This window comes from Ambystoma mexicanum, chromosome 3q (genome assembly GCF_040938575.1).
Source record: "Ambystoma mexicanum isolate Mex_15411 chromosome 3q, UKY_AmexF1_1, whole genome shotgun sequence".
In the NCBI taxonomy this organism is placed as follows: Eukaryota; Metazoa; Chordata; class Amphibia; order Caudata; family Ambystomatidae; genus Ambystoma; species Ambystoma mexicanum.
This window is the reverse complement of record NC_090926.1, coordinates 603045603-603062684: the sequence shown is the minus strand read 5'-3', so window position 1 is coordinate 603062684 and position 17082 is coordinate 603045603. Positions and strand designations below refer to the sequence as shown.

At 45.7% G+C, this 17082-nt stretch overlaps 1 protein-coding gene across 1 annotated transcript in view; it reads right to left on the bottom strand.

Moving 5' to 3' along the window:
- The window catches only part of GLP2R (glucagon like peptide 2 receptor), a 1432227-nt gene that overhangs the window by 558278 nt on the left and 856867 nt on the right, over positions 1 to 17082 (bottom strand). Inside the window, exon 7 of the mRNA XM_069654470.1 lies at positions 16246 to 16405. Coding sequence (XP_069510571.1) covers positions 16246 to 16405 — 160 coding nt within the window. The remainder of the gene's footprint in view (positions 1 to 16245; positions 16406 to 17082) is intronic.

Sequence of the window (17082 nt, the reverse complement as noted above, 5' to 3'; positions counted from 1 at the left end):
ACATCACTGTTGTTTGTATGGGCTTTGCATTTTACCAAAGCCACTATAGAAGGTTCCGCAAAAGCTTCTGTCAGTTCATTTAAAAGTTCTGCATGTTGTACTGGGGACCCGTCTGCCCTCCTGAAACCTCTCCTCCTCCACCTGGACAATCCAGCATGCACAGTTGTGGTTACATATGCTGAATCTGATTAAATTGTTACTGCACATCCTTTCAATGCATGCAATGTTTCAATTAGTGCTACTAGTTCTGCTGCTTGTGCTGAATAATGTATAGGTAATCTTTTTTGTAGGATGATCTCATACTTCCCTTCCTCCAATCTTACTACCGCTGCTTCTCTCCTGTATCTGGGCAAATGCCGACCCATCCACATAATACACCTCACCTTCCTCTAAGGCATTTTCATTTGCTTTGGGAATGTCGTCTCCCTCCCCCTCATATGTGGCACAATCATGATTTTTCATGTCTTCCACTGTGCATGGCTCAGTGAGGAATGTGGCTGGATTTACAATTTTGCAAATGATTGAGCTAGAGAGAATTATTTCATAAGAAATTGCTGTTTGCGTGGTGAGTGTAGAATTTGATTGTTCGAGAATTTCAAACAAGGAGTGTTCAACAAATAATGTGAACGAGCACCCCATCACTATAGTGGTGCTTTTTTCAATTGCAAAGGCGGCAGCTGCGAGAGCTTGTTTGCACGCGAAGTGCCCTTGCATTACTGAGTCGAGGGTACCACTGTAATAGGCTAGTAGCTTGTGCCCTAAAGATATTCTCTGTGTTAGGACTGCTGTCATAAGTGTTCCATTGCAGTGTGAAAACAGGTAGAATTCTTGTTCATAATCAGGGTTGCTAGAACGGGGGCTGTAGAAATCAGTTCTTTTAGTGTTGTGAAGGCTGTGTTCATGTCTTGTGTCCATGTGATAGTTGTGTTTTCTTCTAGAGCTTCTTTTAATGCTTGTAGTAGGGGCCTCATTTATGCTGCATAGTCGAGTATCCATGCTCAGCAATAATTACATATACCAAGAAATGTTTGCATGTCTTTCACTGTGTGGGGTCTGGTTGCAGCACGTAATGCTGATGCCCTATCTGGGAGTATTCTTTTGCCATCTTTGGATATCAGTTGTCCCAGATACATTACGTCATCTAGACAGTACTGCAACTTTCCTCTGTCTACATTGTAACTTTTGTGTGCCAACAAATTCAGTAATGTTATAGAGTCGGCCCTGCACTGTTCCTCATTTTCACCGCAAACCAAAAGGTTGTCTACGTATTGAATCACTGTACTCTTTACATCAATAGTGCCAAGATCTTCATGCAATATCCTGTTTAAAAAACTTGGGCTTTCACAGTATCCCTGTGGTAATCTGCAATGTTCATGTCTTTTCCCTCCCTGGGTAAATGCAGTCAGGTATTGTGAGCTTTGATCGAGTGTTACTGAGAAAAAGCATTTTTCAAGTCTACCACTGTAAAGCATTTGGCTGTTTTTGGAATACTGCACAAAATGGATGCAGGATTTGGGACGAGCGGAAACACCTTCTGTATGATGTCATTAAGTGGGCGTAAATCCTGTATCATCCTCCAAGCCCCTCTCTTCGCTTTCTTAATCAGTAAAATTGCAGCATTGCAAGGGAAAATTGATGGCACAATGATACCCTGTTGTAGTAAGGCATGTATAGTTTCTTTTATCCCCTCCTCTGCTTCCCTTGACAGGGGATATTGTTTTACTCAGTGGTCCACAATTTTGCAGGTATCTATTGCATGTCCTCATGGAAAGATTATGGTGGTGCACTGACAATGGCCATGAGGGGGTTTGTTACTCATCTGTTTTGGACCATTATGCCATAGGGCATGCATATGTCCATTATTATCTCCCCATCATTGTCATTGTCAGTGAACAGCTCCTCGTCTGTGAGATCATGCAGCACTATGTTTGGATCTATGCATAACACTGTCCTCCACTCACATCTGTGCATGTCCAGACCTATTGCCACAATACGTCCAGCTGAAACTTGTACTCTCTGCAGATCTAGGGAGAGGATGGTACCTGGCAATATATCAGGGGCAGCTATGGGGCGGAAAACAAAGTCAGAGGGTATTCTCCATTCCTTTCGTGTTATTTCGGGTACCACTCTTGCAAGTACTTGTATCCCATGCATTTGTGGGCACCCCTCGGACGGCTATTTCATTTGCTATTTTATTAATCAACAGCATTGCCCGGAGGGGGCATATTCCTGGAGTTGAGCATACTATGCCCCTTTCAGTAAAAAAATAGTCATGTTGAATTTACTAAGGGGGTCCCTCCCTAGCAGGTTTATAGGCAAGACTTTGTGGTATAATAGGGGTGCTTGCACCGTTATATCCAAATCTTTAGAGTATGATATGATATGATATGGCATTTGTAACGCGCCTATACACAAGTGTTTCAAGGCGTGACGAGGCAGGGAGGGGGGAACAAGGGGAAGACAGACAGCGATCCTACTAGGCCAGGTGTCATTCAGATCGTGCAAGTGCAGGGGTAGGAGGAAGGGAGAAAGTGCAAGGGGAGGGGGAGGGGGGAAGTGCAGTACAAAGTAAGTAGAAAAAAAATAAATAAATAAATAGGGCCAACTTGGCAAGTGCAAGGTAAGTGCAAACAAGTGCTGGGAAGGGGGGGCTGTAGGGATACAGAGACAGTCCCGCAGTGCAGGTGTTGCCAGGGAGGCAGTGCAAGTGGAGAGTGGCTGGGCCCAGGACCGAGGTCGGTGAGAGTGGCCCAGTTGCAGATTGAGAGCAGTTTCAGTGAAGAATTTAGCAGGGGAGAGGGAGCGAGAAAGCAGAAGCAAAGAGGACGGTTTTGAGGAGCTTCCGGAACCGGAGATGGTTCTCCTCAATTTCAGGGAGGCAGGAAGGCTGTTCCAGAGGGAGGCCCCTGCCGCGGAGAGAGATCTACCACCAGCTCGTTGCTTCGAGAAGCGGGTGACCCTGAGGGAGTTGGAGACGGATGAGCGAAGGGCTTGGGAAGGAAGATATTTAGGAAGAGAGAGTTGAAGGTATTTTGGCCCCAGGCCCCAGAAGGCCTTGTGGACAATGCAGAGGGTTTTGAACTTAATCCTCGCAGCCACTGGGAGCCAGTGTAGAGATTTCAGTCCTGGAGAGATACGGTCCCTGGGCTTGAGGCCAAGGACAAGTCTCGCAGTTCTGTTCTGGATGAGTTGCAGAGGGCGGAGAGTGGAGGCAGGCAGATTAAGATAGAGGCTGTTACAGAAGTCCAGCTTCGAGAGAACCAGGGCTCGGGAGACAGTGAGCTTCTGCCGGAAGGAGAGGAAGGGAAGAATACCTCTGAGGATGTGCAGCTGGTAGTGTGACTTCTTAGAGACGTCAGATATATGAGGAGAGAAGGAGAGTGTGGAGTCGAAGATGACCCTAAGGTTTTTTGCCTTGCAGGTAGGAGCAGGAAGAGGGCCAAGAGAGGCTGGCCAGAGGGCTGCAGAGAAGGAGGGAGTGGGTGTGCCGATGAGTAGAATTTCAGTCTTACTGGCATTAAGGCAGAGGTCATTGGCGGCACACCATTCCTGGATAGCGGACAGACAGTCAGAGATGAAAACCGTGACCACAGCCACAGAAAATCCCTGCATTTCTAAATGTTTGCCCGACAGCAGAAACCTGCCTTCCATTAGGCATGATTTTTCTGCACCTGGGTGTAACGCTCACCTGGTATCCACAGGGACGTCACTCAGCCTGTTATGACCTCTTACGACCTCGAACCCCTCGTCTGGAGTCTACTCAACTGGAGACTGGGCCTGAAACACAGGATTGGTAGAGTTTAACTCCCTATTGTCTCTGTATGCTTGAACCCCTTCTTCCCCGGGGTCCAACCCTTCCCTTTGATCCACAGCTCACCTTGTTTTCTTGGAAAGTATGCTCTCCGTCCTGCTTTCAGCGGAGGGGCGCGTTGATTGATGCGGGCTCATTGCTGCCTAGTTACTGCACTGGCAAGAGTACGACAGGTAAGTATAATGAGTCTTTTGAACAGTTCTCTAACTTCGTTCCTTTCCCTCCTTAGATGATGGCCGGCATCCGGGGATGGCGACGTGATGCTGAGATGAGTAGTGCTGAAGGTGAGTGAGAGCACGATGCACGATACGACCCTTTCCTATTTGTATTGAACTGAGTTCTTTTTCTGTGTCTTTTAGGTGCTGCGACGTTTTCAGCGTGGATGCCGGTTATGAAGAAGAAATGCAGTGAGTAAGCGTGGTATGCAGTGCCTCTAGATGTTTCCACGCTAACCTGGAGTGTCTTTTCCCTCTTGCAGATGGATGAGAAGTTCTGAAGACAGAGTTCCCCCAGAGTGGCTGGGATTCAGGTAAGCATTTGAAGCTCGTACAGTCTTTAAAAATAAGCGAAGATTTGCTTACTAATGCTTTTGTTCTGTTCTTTTCCCTTTTCCTTAGGAAGCGGCGTGCTGGGATGGGAATGACACCGCCAAAGATGCCCGCAAAACAGAAGGAGCGATGAATGATGAGCAGAAGTGCCGCAAGGTAAGGCTGTTCCTAACTGTGTTCTTGTTCTTGCAGGAGCTGAGCGCAGAAGAAAGATGCAGGCCTACTGGAGACCGATCCGAACACGGTGAGTGTCACGCTGCAGGTGCAGAAAACGCAAAGCATGTTTCTCAGCCTGGGCGTGACTTAAATTGTCTCTGGGTATCCCAGGTGTCTCTGGGCTGAACCACACCCAAAAGACTAGACTGCACATGCAGTTCTGGGAACCGAACTATGTGGGGGAATCCATCTTGTCCCCATCAATGCACTACAAGTCCAATCCCCAATGTTATCCTATGGGAGTGAGTGAGTCTGGTGCCACAAGCGCCAAGTCTGACTCCAAGTGGGTCTTTGGAGGGATGGAGAGGCCCTTGAGGGTCATGTAGGTGATTGTGGCCTTGCTCCAGCCTGACATCTTGGAGGGCTGGGGACATGAGTGGCAGGAATCATGACACTGAGTCCACCATGAAGATGAACTGTATGTCTCCTATCTCTGCCCTCACCAGTGGTTCCTCATCTGGACGTAGGGTAGTTTACAGGACTGGACACGCAAGTGTACTCTGTGGGCTGTCCTAATCTGGGTGGGTGTTTGTTCCTGGGAAAGAAAATACTTTTTCCCCAACCATGGCTGTCCCCTGAAAAGGCGCTGGTGTGCCATTGGTGGTTGTGGTGAAAGGATTTGTGGGTGTTTTCCACATTTCCCTTGTTTTTGTGCCCTGGATCCTTTTGTGAACCGGGCATCAGTTTGTTCTTTGTTTCCGTAACCCCCCATGGGTAGTCCATAAGGGCTTCCTGGTTGTGGATGGCCATATTGCTGTTCATTATTAAATCTTTGTGTGTTTTGGTAATGCGCCATGGGAAAAGTACGACATTCCCTCGCAAAATGGCCCCATCTCCCACATGGCCAACATGCTCCTTGTCCCCTCCCCTGGGCCCTTGTCCTCCATAGCCCCCTCTATCCTCTGAACCCACCTCTTCCTCTTCCAGGTCTTTCTCGCCACTGGGGCCCTCCATATTGCTCCTCTCTGTCCCATTGTTCTTGCCCGTTTTGTTGCTGAGGTCGCTGCCATTCTAGCCTGCAGTGCTATTGGCTCCTCCTCCCCGTCGCCCTGTCGTTCTGTGGGTAGGACAGCTGTTACCACTGCAACCTTCACCAACTTACTTTGCACAAGTTTCGCTTTGTCTGCCAATCTTTTCTGTGCTATTTATTTTCCCGCTCTTTGATCCTTCTACAATGATGTACTATGATGCTTTGTATTTCTGGTCAACCCTTGGCGTCTATCCCAGCAATTTTATGTAGGGCCTTCTGCACCTCCTTCGGGAAGCCTCTCTTGATAATGAAGTAAAAGATGGAGGTTTACTTGTCCCAGGCCGTGCCCATCTCCGCCCTTCATATATCCTGCACCCGAAGAATGTACTGTGTGGCATCTTCCTCGTCCCCCATTGTGCATTTCATCACTGAGTGTAAATCCGGGGTGTCAGGGAAGGTTCTCTGCAGTGCATCCCACACCTGTGCACTCACATTATTAAATGATGCCCCATCATGGCGGTCACAGTCTATTGTCACTCCCTGGAACCCCGCCTTCACCCACACCCATCTCCTTGATCAACCACTGCAGAAACTACTAAACTCTTGACATCCCCTATTGCTAATGGAACCCCTCCAGTATTTTTCTCAAAGGCATATATCCATTTACTCGCACACCCGGAGAGCGGGGATAGCGCCTTCAACAAATTGGCTTTATCCATGAGCGCCCAAGGCACGTAGTGAGGCCTTCCCGCACCTTTATGGATGAGAGACATCTGTAGATTTGCTCTCCCCCTACCTTTACTTACCTTTGTTCCTTTTTTCTTTCTAGTGCCATTCTACCCTTCCTGTTCCTCAGCCTTCCTTGCCACCTTTCTCCCTCTTCCTCTCCCACCTGTGGTGTCATGTACTGGACTTACAGACCCCCTCATGTGGCTCCTTCCTCGTATTCATCAATATCACTCCAACACTCTTCCTCCCTGTGGGATGTCAAACTACCTTGCCCCGTACTCCCCTGCTCACCTTCTCACTCTACTCGTATTACCTTAACCAGTGAACTATCAAAGTGGAAAATGAAGTCCCCGGACTTCCATTCATCCTCTGCTATAACAGAGGAGTTTTGTGATGGTGGTGGGGGTGGTGTCTGCCCTCAGCCGGACAGTTGTAATGTTTCTTAACACAGGGCTCTTAGTCGGCCCAGTTCCTCTCGGGTATTGGTGATGTGATCTTTTATATTTCTGCTAATGCGTCCTATGTGGGTTGGGGTTGTGCTTGTTGGTCCATATATACCCTTGGGGTAATAAGGGGCAGGGGGATGTATTGCTGGTGTAGTTGGTGCACTTGGTTGGGGTAAATACAACGGATCACAATATCCCTCAGCAGGTTTTGTCAGTAATGGGTATAGAATTTTGGGTCCCTCTCCTTCCTACATTACCCTTCCTCCCTCCTGTGTTGTGGCCACTCCAGATTGTGACTCCCTTTCCTTACTATTTCCAGGAGGTGATTCTTCAAACATCCTCCAAAGATCCAACACTTTCCTTCTATTTTGAAGCTGCTTCCCTTTATATTTAGCCATATATGTCGCCGCAAGATCCAACACTGTTTTATCAAAAGATCCTCCTTCTTGCCATATTTGAACTTCCCCTTCCTCCTTAATCTCTGTTGACCATTGCCCATGATACTTTTTTTATTTTCTCAAATCAAAGTCAAAAAGTGTTTATTTCGGATAAAAAAAATCCATAAAACACATAAAACATACACAACAATGAGCACACTTGATAGTTGGTTAAAAAAAGCATGTCCCATAAATTTACATTCATCACCGGATCCCACATAATGCAAATAATATACACTGTGATAAAACAATCCACATAAAATCTAATTCACTGATTCTTTGCTACAGGCATAATAAAAACACAGTCTACAGCATATAACTCCCATTCCCATTGCAATCCAAAATACAACTCACAGCATTATTCACCTTGTAGCCTCAATATCCCCTTTCTAAAATACATTTCCCTTTTCAAGAAGGAGATTAAGGCACAAGCAAACTGAACAGAGTTGGCACTCAAAAGAAACAGAATGGCAGCTCTATGTTGACGAATGTTAACCTCCTTCAACACTTGTATTAACGTGACGCTTTGGATCCCTTCGTATCCTGTGCAACACAATAGCAAATGAGTCAAATCTTCCTTTTTGTACACACACACTGGACAATCAGCCGAATCCGGGTAGCCCTTCCAGTGCACTCTATTAGCCCTCAAGAGAAGACAATCAAACCTTGCCCTTGTGATTAGCCAGCAGTCTTTTTTGCTAGTACCCCAAATTAGGTACGGTTGAATCTCATTCGGCCGGCTAATCACAGCATGTACTGTATCATAGTTCTTCTCAGACTCTGCAGATAATCTTTTCACAGGAAACACTTCTCCTAGAGCACGTTTATAACTACCCTCCTCTATTTTAGTCAGTGGGGCCACTGGTGGTGACAAGGTGCTTAGATTTGCTTCTTCGAAGGCTTTATCAATATAGTTAAGCCACAGGATTTTCCTCCAACCCACCCTGGCCATTAATGACCTTATTATGGTATGGCAGAGGGAGGCACATTCATTCGCCCATATCTGAACCCAGATAATTATCGGGGCCAAAGCCCACTGATCCTCCAAAAATTCCAAGCCCAGTTCCCCGTGAATGGATAGATATGAGGAACAACTCGGAAGCCCCAATAATCTCCCGAGGAACTGGTTTTCCTTGGTTTGTATTTCATCAGCCCTCTGCAGGCCCCATAATTGTGCACCGTACAGCATCACAACCTTTGATTGAGCCACGTAGATCTTAGCCACAGCATCCAGAGGTTGACCCTCACAGTGTGACATGAAGCGAAAAATTCCCCCTAATTGCTGTGTTAATTTGGCCGATTGCTTGATTAAACGCATCTTCCTGGTTAGTGTTTCTGGGAAACAAATCCCCAAATAGCCAAACCACTTCACCCTGGGGATTACTTCTCCGACACAGAGCATTGGTTGCATGTTTGCTGGCCGTTTTCTTCCCACACATGCCATTACAGCTGATTTCTTCTTGAGCTCCAGATTACTCATGAATGCTGCATATGGCTCACTGAGAATCTAGAGCGCCCTTGGGATCCTGGCTAGCAATACATTGTCATCTGCATAAGTCAGCACAGGATAAGCACGGCCCCCCAAAACCAATAGATCAGCCAAGGGATTCAGCAAATCCTTTGGGAGCCCATTGATGTATAAACAAAAACATATTGGAGTCAGGACGCAGCCCTGCTGAACACTGCACCCAACTGAAAAACAGGCTGCTCAATGGCCACCCGGGCCACTGCATACACATGCCTCGTTGTTTCTGTGTAGTTCCACCAAAATCTTCAAGATTTCCCCTGGGTAGCCCATGGACCTGTGCACGGCCCAGAGTTTCCTCCTATCTACCTTATCAAATGCCGCGCTCAGGTCCATAAACATCAGGTACACCCCCTGACACCTGCAGAAGACTGAATTAGCCACCAGGAGATATAGGTTAAGGCTCTGTTCCATTGTCCCTACCCCGGGGCGAAAACCAAATTTTATGTCACTCAAAACCGACTCCTCCGCGAGCCAACTTTCTATGTGAGCCAATAACACTCTCCCAAAAATCTTGAAAGAAGTGTCAAAGAGTGAGATTGGCCTATTGGAAAGTGGGCTAGCATAGTCCCCCTTTTTAAAAATAAGAAACATAATAGCATTTTTCCAGGACAAGGGGTATCTGCCGTTTCCATGCATGCATTAAACACCACCATTAAAGGTGGTGCCCACAGATTCAGAGGGTCCTTAAACATGTCGGAGGGAATCACATCGGGGCTGGGAGCACAATTGAGTGCCTGCTGGCTGATAGCTCTAAACACTTTCTCCAGCCCAAACTTTAGGCAGGAGGTACTCAAACCAGAACTTTCTCCTGTGTCTCCTCCCCTATACAGACTCCCAAAGTGTTCCAGCAAGGCTATTTCCTCTGCATGTGTGCCACTCGCCCCTTTAGACATAGAACCATGGCGACCCCTCTTCACAAACTCCCAAAAGGCCCTTGGGTCCTTACATTTGGCCACATTCAGAAAGTCCTCCCATGCTGCCCCCTCAATTCCTGTTTCCTTCTCTGAATCTCATCCGATATTGAGCTCTGGCATGTGCAATCTCCCTCCTGCTAGAGGCTAGTGCTTTCATAATCTTCAACAATGATCTCTACGCACCACTGCAACCCTCATCAAACCATTCCTTATGCTGTGCCCTCCCTGGTACCTTACTCAAAGCTGTGAACTTTTTGGACAGAGCACTCACCAATTCAACAAAATAATCCATAATCTTCCAGTGGGGTGTACCGTCATCCAAAACACCATGCACTAGGCTTATGTTCTCAGAGATCGAATCTAGGTGCAAATAAGCCTCCCTAATGTTTCCCCATTTGATTCTCCTGGCACCTGAAACCACCCCCTTTGCTGTGAAGATTGCAGTATTAGATGAACCCCCATCCCCTAGCACCCCCTTCAGTGTTAAACGGATGGTGTGGTGGTCACTGTTCACATATGCTAGCACCTCGGAACTCAAAACCTGTTGCCATAGTCCTACAGAAATACAAAAATAGTCAATGGTCGAGGAGCCTACATGACTATTAAAGGTCAAATCACCTGGTATATCAGGGGCAACACAGCCATTCACAGTCCCATCCCCCATTCCATCAACCAAGTGTACATTTGCAGACATTTTGCACAACCCCATGTGTCCCTTGTGTTTTTATTTTCTCACTGTACAAGGGGAAGTATTGGCAGATGTGTAGGAGTGGCATATCTGCTCCTATCATTTCTTGCCACTGTCTGGGTGTGTGCGTGGGTGTAAGTGTCAGTTACCACTGTCAGTACTTCAACAATTTGATATCTTCTAGCATGTATTTTTCAAATTGCATTTTAAAACATTTTGCTTACACCTTAATATCATCTTGAACACTTCATAACAAGAAAAAGAAACATAAAGACATAAACCACTTAATAGGCAGACCTGACAGACTGACAAACCATACTGGCAACAAAAAACACGAAACATATATTTCTTATAACTTTTTATCTTTTCTACCTTCTTTCAACAGTGCCAAATCTTCCCTTCATTCACATTCACCTCACCCTGGCCCCATCTGGACCGACCTCTAAAAAGTGGTTGTCAATACCAAAATAAAGAATCACTACTATTTTCCGAGTCTACTCATTACAGAAGACTCCTACTTATTCCTTTTTCCTCACTTATATTCCTGCACTGGTTGAGACAGTACTATGCAGCGCCACCTTCCACATCTTTCGGAGCTAGATTCCCGTACCTCCTCTTATTTTATCACCTTATATAAAACCGAATGGCCATGGAAAGAAAAAACACCTTAGTCAGCAATCACTCAATCCCACTCATACCAATCCAACCCGCAGGCCGTTGCCCCACTGTTTAATCTTACTCCTTTCCCATCAATTTTCCCTCCATTAATTCTTCTTGCAATCAATACTCACGTGTCCGTGGTGATCCGAGAGCCTCCATTCGTGGTCTATCCACAATTGGGGTGTCGCCCCCAACCAAGCCGACGCCGGCTCTGGCGAGCAGTTGGGCATTTGCAAAGCCAGGACCTGCGGAACCTGTTCTGAAGCGTATGCTTTTTAACTACCGGTCATCCATAGGTGGCGGTGGTCTTGATGGGGTGCCCTGGTTCTCGCCGCAGAGTACAGGGGTCTTCCCGGACCAATCACGTAGTCGGGGTCACCAAGTGATGGCATTAATTCCCCAAATACAAATCCCAAATTCAGAATAAATGGACACACTCCAGTAAGGAATGAGACCAGGAGAAAGACTGCAAGTTGAACAAAGTACATATCAGATAAAAGATGCACGCAGAGGACTCTGCTGCTCTGAGAGCGCTCTGCCAGATAATAAAGAAACAGTACCTTATAAAGAGAAAAAACATCATGCCATACATCGAAGAGGTAACAACATTCATTGGTGGGCCCCTATGGCTCAGCATGTAGAAATATACAGTCCTAGACTCCAATTGGTTGCATTGGCTAGGGTGGTCTGAGGACACGTGGGTCAGCTGGGCTCATCTCCGCGGGGTGAAGGTCAGGTTGGGTCCACAAGTTGTAACTGTTCCAGCTAATCTAAACTACACAACAATTATTGGCATGCAAAGAGTTCTGTTGGGCATAAAACTTATACCAGAATGAGGGGTCGCCTATAAATTGTGGGCAAACATATACACATTCTTAACCTAGGCCTGTGAGGGGGAATTGGAGCGGTGGTCCTTGCACAATTTTAACCTGGGTGTCCCTCTGTGGGGTTTTGATCTGTGATTCATTCTCCCTGTTGCCTCATGGTTAAAACGAATGAATTGATGGGTGTTAGTCCATGAAGAATATATGATCACACAAGATTAGGTATACGGGGGGCAATCTAGGGTGGTCCATGGGGAAGGGTCTCGCAAACAGTTACATGAAAGGAGAGTAGACGGGCAAAAGGTTGTGCAGGCAGTAATTTCTAAAGGTGGGGGTCGAAGGAGCCGGAGCAAGTTTGTGGAGACGGATGAATCAAGGTGTGCCCCTGTCACACACAGGGCAATGAGCTCAGAGGAAGAGAAGGAATACTGTATCTGCTTGCAACAATTTGCGCCTGGGCTTCCTTGAGAACAGGACATGTGCGGCGTAGACAGGGGAGGAGGTGGTAGGGGTTGTCAGAGCTGGCTGTGCGCTGCGCTGGGCAAGGGGAGAGAAGGCGGTTTAGAGATCATTGTGCGGCCTAGTATAAAGATGGAGTCTGGGGTGACACAAAATGGAGTCTGAGTGTATCATCCTATGGCTTCCTTCCACTGGCGTCAGAGGAAAGACAAGGGGGACATCTCCCGCGATGGGATGAGCAATTGACTTCTTTCATGCAGAATGTACAGGGGCAAAAAGACCCTTCCTCCCTTACAATAGGCAACCCCAAAAACATGTTGCTAATAACGTTTGACTCGTACGATGGATTTGGCTGAAATTTTCCAAACAAAATTGTACTTATATGCCACCCCAGACTGCTAATATTGGGAAAGATCCATTAAAAATAAAGAAGTTAGTAAGAAAACAAAAAATATTCAGTTTTGTCCAAGTCCCCATTCATTTTTGACACATTTTTGCTCTAGCGCATTGCAAAAAACGCTTGATGGAATTCGACCAGTTATAAAAAAAAACATTGAAGCATTGAAGCTATTTCTGGGAAGGAGCGAGGGATCTGTTGTTATTGCGTCCAGTAGTTTTTGAAATTTATGATAGAGGAAAATAAAAAAAAACATCGTTATTTTTCTCTATGAAAAAGATATTCACGTATAATCATGGTAATATATGGGGTTAGGCAAGAACAAGTTAGGAAAATGCCATTTGGAGAAGGATAAAGGATGAAATGGCATCAGGCTAGCAGCAGGAAGTGGGAAAAGGGACACCATGTGAAATTGGGGGTTTGAGGGTGAGGAGCTGTGGACCCAAGGTTATTTTAGCATATTCTGAGTTATTGAAAGTGCATCACATGTATAATAACTGTAAGTATTTTGCAATATATATGGTTATTATTAGTCAATTTTTAATATAACCGTTTTATGGGAAAAAAGGATTACAAATAAAAAGAGAGAGTTAAAAGAATTAGATTAATACAAGAGTGAGGTGTGGGGTAACCTATTGGGAACAACATGTTAAGGGGTGCAATATGGCCCTGGCAGGTGAGCACGAATGCTGTACTCACGCTGTGGCCACCAATTAGGTCCAAACATATTGACAGAACATGTACAGTGGACATGGCCGAATGCCATGGCTAATGCCCGGTAGTGTTTTAAAATATACAGTGGGCACGGCCAAAGGCTGTGGTCACTGACCAGGGCCTAAGTCCCTGGCTAGTCTGCCAAATGGCTGTGTCCACCTACTGGGTCCAAAAGAAAGATATTGGAGGTACATGTACAAACGACACACACAAAGGCCGTGGCCACAGTCAATGGCCGCCGAAGGCCATGACCAGTGGCATAGTAGGTTTTTAAAATATAAAGTGGGCACGGCCAAAGGCCGTGCTCACTGGCCAGGGCCTAAGACTTTGGCTAGTGGGCAAGAAACACAAGTACAGTCTGCGGCCACCTAAATGGGTCCAAAAGAAATATATTGGGTAAACATGTACAGTGTCCACGGCCAAAGGCCCTTGCCACTGGCTATGACAGAAGGCCATAGCTAGTGGCCCGGTAGTGTGTTAAAATACACAGTGGGCATGGCCGAAGGCCATGCTCATTGTCCAGGGCCCTGTATTGAGTTCCATAAACACACTATTTTTTATTATTTTTTAGATTGTAAAATATTTCTATGGATTTGGATAGGATGGGTAAGCACTGACATGGGTCCCTAGCTGGATATGCCCAGAGAACCAATCTTGACCACACTGATGAGGCCCAATGAGGACAAAACATGTGTTGGCTTGCCTGTGATTCTGTGCTGAAAAGATGTGACATGGCAGCCTGATTTTCATGTGGTTCCTTTCCTTGTGTTTGGGCATATCAGGCTGAGGAGAAGCTCTAACAATCTACAGCCATGTATTGCATCAATTCAAGACTCTGCTGGAATACAAGTGAGCATGGCCCCAGGAGGAGTCAATGCTCTGGACATGTGCCCCCCCCCCAACCCATGCCACCTTCAAAGTGGCTATTGCACACCCTGCTGTTACATCTTCTACCCAGTTTGACTCCCCTTGGGCCTTTTGCGGCTCTATTGGAAATGCTGGAACCGCTGTATTACGTGCAGGGGTGGATTCTCTGATATACATCCGATGGCCAGTCGTGACATGCCTCCACTATCTATAATGGCTTCAAGCTGCCCGCGAGATTTTCAATAGTGGGCTTTTATTAGGTTATGTTCATCCCCCGATTGAAAACTTGGGGACTATGACTGAGGAGGTACAGGTTATTTCAGCAGGGGTAATCAGTAGCGACCTGCAGGAAATGGGATCACTAAGAACCGTACCTTTTTGTGAGTTAGCACCTCCTTCTGACTCATTGACAAACTGTATCCAAAAGCAAGCTGGCGAGGGGAGCACAGAGATCCTGTCAATTTAAATTTGCATTCCCCGAGCTTCTAACAATTAGTAACGTACTCCTGTCCTTGTTTGATGTCATTGGGAAAGGAGTGAGCAAGGGAGATTTAATTAATTGTCAAGAGGGGGGTAAAAGGGTAGCTGATAAATTGGCGGCATTTGGAGAGTCTTTGCCTAATAGCAATGCTGTTACTGATTGTATGATGGGTCCCACAAAAGGACCTGAAATAAATACTAATCTCGTGTTCCCCCAAGAGGCTAACAGACCTCAGCCTGAACCCGTCCCAACTGAATGTGACCCCTGTTGGGAAACCCAAGTTTCTGACTCTCTTCCTACCAAGCAGCTGCTTGATTTGACCAATGTTAGCTCTTCTAGGACAACTAGTTTTGCTAACAGGATCAAAAGGAGACCAAGCCATGTATTATACCTCTATCTATATCCATAGTAATATGTTTACATGGAGTCCAAAAATTAGCTTCAAACCGCCATGAATCTAGGGACGCTCTTCATAACAAATGCTGACACTAGCAACGGGTAGTGAGAGGATGTCATTGCGGGAGCTATTGATGTCCCCCTAGGGAAGAGACAATTTGGTGACACTTATCGATTTAGATCTTCATGATATATGGTGTATTGAAGCCACAGCGGGCTGCCCCAGGCTCAAAATGAGATGTGGCTGTCATTCATTTGTCTTGAATAATTTATAATTGGGCTTCCAGGTTTCTTGGTTTAGTCTCTGTGGAGTCTGATGAATTTTGATTGAAATGTTCATGCTGAATATGTTGTTTTATATGTGTTTTATAATCTTTTATGGCTTGCGGCCGTAATAAAGTTATATGATGATGAGTCATTTGGGAGGAGTTTATAATAATGGACTATAGTATTGCAGGAGGCCACTTAGGGTCAATTCAACCGAGGGTAAGGACAATGATAACATATGTCAAAATAGGTCATGGCAACAGGGACCAATCAGCGTAATCTTGGCATATGTATGAACAGTTAAGGAAAATGGAACTGTGGTGCAATGCACATTTGCACATCATTGGTGAAACATGATTAGGAGCAGAACAATGTCAATCTTTTAGGATTATGTTTTAAAAGAGCATTGACTTTGATTATTTAGTCTGGAGAGTGGAGTGGACACTTGCAGATCTTCAAAAGAACAGATAGGAGCCACGGAAGGAAGCAAGGCGTCCCTGCGCGACACACACACGAACATATATTAATCAGTTTAGTGCCCGCTCCCAATGACGCCAGAGGGTCAGGACAAAAGCATGCTTTGCATTGGGGTCACACAGACATGCAGTGGAGGCCACAGAATGTGTCCCCCCAACCCCCAAGTTAGGATATTTCTGCACTGTGACCCAATGGCACCACTAAGTTTCACAGGCTGTGCAATATAAATACATTTGATCAAATACCAATACATTTAATTGGAGAAACATTCAGCTGTAAAATAGGGATGGGAAACACCCATGCTTATTAAGATGTACCCCATTGCACCCCTATACCACTTGTAACCCATTCATGGCAGGAAGCTAATGTTAAATGTACAATTCGTAGCAATGTACAAAACAAATCAATTAACTTACCCCAACCTATGACGAGATATTTTTGAAGTAAGTGCCTTTCTGATACCACAGCAGTAATCAGCAACGTGTGGAGATATATCCCTTCGACCAATAACCAAAAATAATTGGCACCAACAAAATAATGCATCAGTAGCTGAGAAACTCGGCAGCTGGTAGACACCTGAAAGAAAAAAAACAAAAAAAAAACACATACGTTTCAAGTGCAAGGAATTGAGGCACGGACCACATACTGCTTATGAATACATTTTAATTAATGGCACACTTGGGTAAGCTATTTTTATTGCACCAGGAATTCATAGCGCAACGTTTGATGTTACTGCATGTTACAACTAGCTTACACAGATACCAGAAGGGTGTGTTGTTTGCAGAAGGGGTTGGCAGTGGATGAGAATGGCCATTGGTATTAGCATAATCATGGATGTCTGTGGGTGGGTAAAATGCCAAATAATGGCAAAAGCTATGTGTACGCACCCACATCCTATCGGAAATCAAATTCAGCTTGAATGTGGCACTAAAACACCATCTGGTGGCCAACACGTACACAACCAATACACTTTGGCCCTGATTCATGGATTATTTGCGCTGAAAAAAAACGGGATTTGTGCTCCATTCTGCCCGCAAATCCCTGTTTAACAAATGGGGTTTGCGGGCAGAACAGCGCACACATCCCGTTTTTTTCGGCAAAAATAATCCATGAATTAGGGCCTTTGTCTTTTGCTTTAATGTTTGCATTTATGTCTTCAGTCTGGATATCATTTCAAACGAAACAAAGGAAAACACATCAGATGAGAGAGGCAGTCCAGTGGCCAGGATGCCTTTACAAAAAATGTACACTAT